The sequence below is a fragment of the Elephantulus edwardii genome, unplaced genomic scaffold, assembly GCF_000299155.1.
Source record: "Elephantulus edwardii isolate Elephantulus edwardi_28Jun2011 unplaced genomic scaffold, EleEdw1.0 scaffold00024, whole genome shotgun sequence".
Classification (NCBI taxonomy): Eukaryota; Metazoa; Chordata; class Mammalia; order Macroscelidea; family Macroscelididae; genus Elephantulus; species Elephantulus edwardii.
Genome location: NW_006399774.1, coordinates 17,701 through 22,610, shown reverse-complemented (window position 1 = coordinate 22,610; position 4,910 = coordinate 17,701). Strand labels below are relative to the sequence as shown.

Genomic DNA, 4,910 nt, shown 5'->3' with positions numbered 1-4,910 from the left:
TTCATTAAAATTAATAAAATAAAATTTGAAAAAGAAAAGAAAAAGGCCTTTTCACAGTGATAAGCTGTGAGAAGACCTCTGCCTTAGCATTCCTCTTTTTCAGAATTTATTTCCTCATGTCTCTGTTTTCTTTCTGCATCCAGTTAACAATTGGAGAGGCCTGTGCTTAGAAAAGGACGCCATGTTTAGAAAGGTAGAGCACCAGTGAAAGAGATTCATCAACAAGATGAATCAACAGTTACTGCACTGTGCTCAAGCGTGTAGGGATGGTGAGGATGACACAGGACAGGTTCATGATGTTGCCTATCAGTCCAGGGGTAATTTTCCCCCCTTGATGTTGAGATGCACATTTGTATTGAAGGCTATGGTCTTTATCTTCTGTAGGAAGACCCTCAAGTCTTCCTCAATTTCCACAAGCAAGGTGATGTCATCTGCATAAGGCAGTTGGTTGTTGAGTCATCTGACATTGATGCCACACCCTTTTTCATGAAGTTTCACTTCTCAAATGACTTTTTTTCTGCACACAAATTCAATAGAATCTATTCAGGGTTCCATTGGTCTGTTAAGACAACAGTTCCTTGATCTAGGCATAGGTTTGCATAAATGCAATCAAGTTCCCCATGCTTCTCAATATTAGCCATAATTTCTTATGATTCACAGTCAAATACCTTTTTCTGATCTAAGGGTTGATAAGATAGTGGTTTGTATAGTTATTATTCATCAAGACTAATAAAGTTTCTTTCCTTTGGAAAAAAAACCCTCACAAACCGTTCTTGAGATAGTTTGTAAATTCAGGTTAGAGAGATTCAAGATAGTATTTTTATGTGGAGGGATTTGTTTTCATATTCTTTAGCTTCAGTTTGAACTTGTACATGAGTAGTTGATGATCGGTTCCACAAACAGTAGGGACCTGGTCTTCCTGTTCAAGGGTGGAGACTTTAGGAAACTCTAGGATCACTGCTCAGCCAGGGCAGAAGTTCAAGACTGTCTATTTCTTCTTGCAGAAATATTCAAGTTCTACTCTACAGTTTCTTTCCCCTCTGCACTCCTTCTCAAGAATGTTATTGGCACAAATCCATTCTCATTTCCTTTTACTGCTGCTGCTGCTGCTGCTGAGAGAAGAAGCCTGGGAGGTATCATGTGGTGAGTGTTTTGGAGTGAGGCCTGGGTGAAATAGAAGGAAGAGATTGTGGTAGGGTTTCATACAGGTCTCATCACCACTCTCTCTTTTTTTAGTACTTCACCTTGTCTGATCCTCCTCATGAACACATTTTCTAATTTATCCATTAAAGCTGTAGACATTCAGAACTGAACCAAAAGTACATAGGAATATGAGAACGATAAGGAAAGAGAAAATGTAAGACTGGAACCAGGCAAGGGAAGATTAGATTGTATGTGTTTCCAGCAAGCACATTGTTGTTGTTGTTGTTGTTGTTGTTGTTGTTGTTGTTGTTGTTGCTGTTGTTGTTATGTGCTACTACAACTATGACTATGACTACAACTCATAGTAACCCTATGAACGATAGCTCTGAATCTTGCCTCATCCTGAGCCAATCTCACCCTCTCCGACACACCTGACTCTATTGTCACAGTCATTATGTTAATCCATCTCATACAGGATCTTCCACTTCTGCACTTACCCTTTACTGTTCCAAGCATGATGTCCTTTTTTCATAGGATTTTCAAAGGCCTGCTATTTCAGAGGTGGATGGCCAGTCCTTGTTCCTAGTTGTTACTTTCACCAGCCTAGCTCCATGAGGTTCCTTTTCCATCCCTCACTTTGATGAATCCTTCCTTCCAGATTGTTCTCCTCCCTGTACTCCAGATACTTCAGAATTCATAAACCTTGTTTTGGGAATCACCACCACCACCACCTGGCAAGCTGTGTACCTTATAAGGGCCTTTTCTTACTCTTTAACACTAATTCAGTTACAGCACTTTGTCACAAGCATCCCCATGTTGTTGCTGTTGTTGTTGTTATGTGCCGTCAAGTCGTTTACGATTCATAGCAACCCTATGTACAACAGCCCTAAACCGTGCTCTATCCCGTGCCAATCTCATTGCCTCTGACACACCCATCCCGATTACCCCAGTCACTGAATCAATCCACCTCATAGAGGGTCTTCCCCTCCTGCGCTGTCCCTCTACTCTACCCAGCATGATGTCCCTCTCTAAAGACCTGTCTCTCCTTACAATATGTCCAAAGTATGTCAGCCACCTCATAGAGGGTCTTCCCCTCCTGCGCTGTCCCTCTACTCTACCCAGCATGATGTCCCTCTCTAAAGACCTGTCTCTCCTTACAATATGTCCAAAGTATGTCAAGTGAAGCCCCAGAATCCTTGCCTCCAAGGAGTAGCCTGGTTTAACCCTCTCTAGGATGAATCCGTTTGTTTTCTTGGCAGTCCATGGTACATTCAATACTCTTCTCCAGCACCACAGCTCAAAGGCGGCAATTCTCCTTCTATCCTCCCTAGTCATTGTCCAGCTCTCTGATGCATAACAAGTGATTGCAAAAACCATGGCCTGTATCAGGCGCACCTTAGTCTCCAGAGAGACACCATTGCTCTTATACAAGGTATAATGTTATACATGGCATCTCTCCCTCCACCAAGTCCCACCTAAAATTCCAAGAAGCCTTCTCGAACATGCCACACCCATCATAAATTTTATATATGCCTTTGATACTAGAAATTTGGAGGACAGTTACCTGACCGATTGACTGGTATAGATCCATATTTATTCACATTCCCCAAAAATGGTGATCCAATGAAATGTGAAGATTACAGAACAATATCATTAATATCTTATGCAAGCAAAATATTGTTGGAAATTATTTTAAAATGGCTAGAACAGTATATCAACAGAGGACTGCCAGAAACTCAGGCTGGATTTAGATGAGGCAGTGGCACCAGGGATATCATTGCTGATGCCAGATGGATTTCAACTGATAGAAGAGAATACCAGAAGGAAGTCTGCAAAAAGAGCAAGGGCAGCATGAGGATGGTCATTTCTGACCTCTACTAACTCCACAAGGAGCAACTGCCCCCATCAATAACATCCACAACACAAAACTCATGTCCACAAGGTCAGAGATGTTGCCCAGTCTGCCACACCTACTTCTACAAATTTCTAATACTAATACTCTTGCCCTACTGGGTCAGAAATTCATTGTAATAGCAAAACAGATCTCACAGTACCAGACTGATGGTTTGTTGTTTTACAATAACCAGAGGCTTATTAGGAAAATTAACAGGTTACAGGTTGGGTTGGCAACAAGACACAACTTCTCAGTCAGGACAGCTTCTGAAGTGTGTTCACAGGCCCATCAGCTTTAGCCTCTCAGCTTTAGGCTAATGTTACAAAGCTCTATTAGTGTTGCCAGCTAAGGTATCTTCCCAGCAATTTTTCCAACAAGTTTGGATGAAAGCCATTGAGATGGATTGACAAGGTGACTTCAGCAAAAGGGACTCAAGTGTGTCAGAAATTATGAGGATGGACAGGTTTCAGCTTGTCCATTCATGGGGTCACTAGGAGTTGTACTCAATTTGACAGAACCTGAGGTCTTTGCTGAGCCCTACACACACTACAGACAGCATGTGGTGGCATAAAAGGCAAGGAGAGACAAGTAGGGGACAAGGACAGATGGCCATATGCCCTGGATGGGAGGGGCCCTTCTACAACATGGCACCCATGCAGGAATTGGCCCATGTGGGATGACACAGAGTTACCACAACCCTGGACATCCTGGCCTACATGGCCTGGTCATGCCCAGAGTTTCCCACACAGGCACGTGGTCGGGCGTCTGGTTATTGTAAAAGGACATCTTACTTTAACTTTTGCCTGAAATTTTTGTTCACAGATTATCACTCTCTTTGTTATAACTTCACAGTGAAGACTTGGAGCATACCTGCACAGCCCTGGTGTGTAGTCCAGGGTTCATTAGATGGAATTTCTTTCCTCCACTATGACAGTGACAGCAAAAAGGCTAAACCCTTAGGTTCTTTGGGTGAGAAGGCAAACACCACAAAAGCATGGGCAGAGCAGACCGAAACACTGAAGGACTTGGAGCCAGAATTCCGAATTCTCCTGCTTGATGTTAAATTGGAGGACTTCATAATCACAGGTAACTTTGAAAGAGCCCATGTCTGAGACAGTTATCAAGAAAGGGGAGAGTGAGAGGAAGGTATGGGTGGGGAAAGCCTTTGGATGCATTTGGGTCAAGGAACTGAACGTAGGTACAGACCCAGAAGACAATGAAACTTAGATGATCCAAAAAGAACAAGATCTAAAAGTCAGAGTTTGAGTCTCAAAACGCATAGAGGAAAACAGGACAGATAGGGGATAAGAGGTCTGCAAGAGCAGATAATAAATAACTTCTTTATGGATTGGGAGCAGATCCTCCCACTTTGCAGGTCAAATTATTTTGCCAACAAGAAGCAAAACAGTGCACCAGTGCATCCTGGCAGTTCAGCATCAATGGGCAGCCATTCCTCCTAATTGACACAGCGAACAATAAATGGATCATTTCACATCCTGGAGCCACACACATCAAGGAAAAATGGCAGAAGGACAGAGAATTTGTAGACCATTTCTGGAAGATCTCACTGGGAGATTGCAATTACTGGCTTCGTGAATTCTTGGTGTGCAGGGAGAATATGCTGGAGTCAACAGGTAATTGAGGAGGGTAAAAAAGATATACCAACTGAATTGAAGTATATGTGCATGTATGCAAAAGAGTGATAGATGATTTCTTTGAGAATCTTCTCAGCAGTTAGTGTCTATCATGGAAATTTTTTTTCACTTGTTCTCCTTTTGCTACCTCTTTCTAATATCTCTTCCTCACTACACAGCTCTCTCCTCCAGTAACAAATGGTCTACCCATGTGGAGTAACTTCTAGCCTTTAAATCAC

The 4,910-nt window shown here is 42.4% G+C and overlaps 1 protein-coding gene across 1 annotated transcript; it reads left to right on the top strand.

Moving 5' to 3' along the window:
* The first annotated feature begins 3,681 nt into the window (after positions 1 to 3,681).
* LOC102843885 (NKG2D ligand 1-like) lies at positions 3,682 to 4,679 on the top strand. The gene is made up of 3 exons (XM_006882794.1): positions 3,682 to 3,708; positions 4,015 to 4,123; positions 4,396 to 4,679. The coding sequence occupies exons 1-3, from the start codon at positions 3,682 to 3,684 to the stop codon at positions 4,677 to 4,679; spliced, it is 420 nt and encodes a 139-aa protein (XP_006882856.1).
* The last annotated feature ends 231 nt before the right edge of the window (positions 4,680 to 4,910 follow it).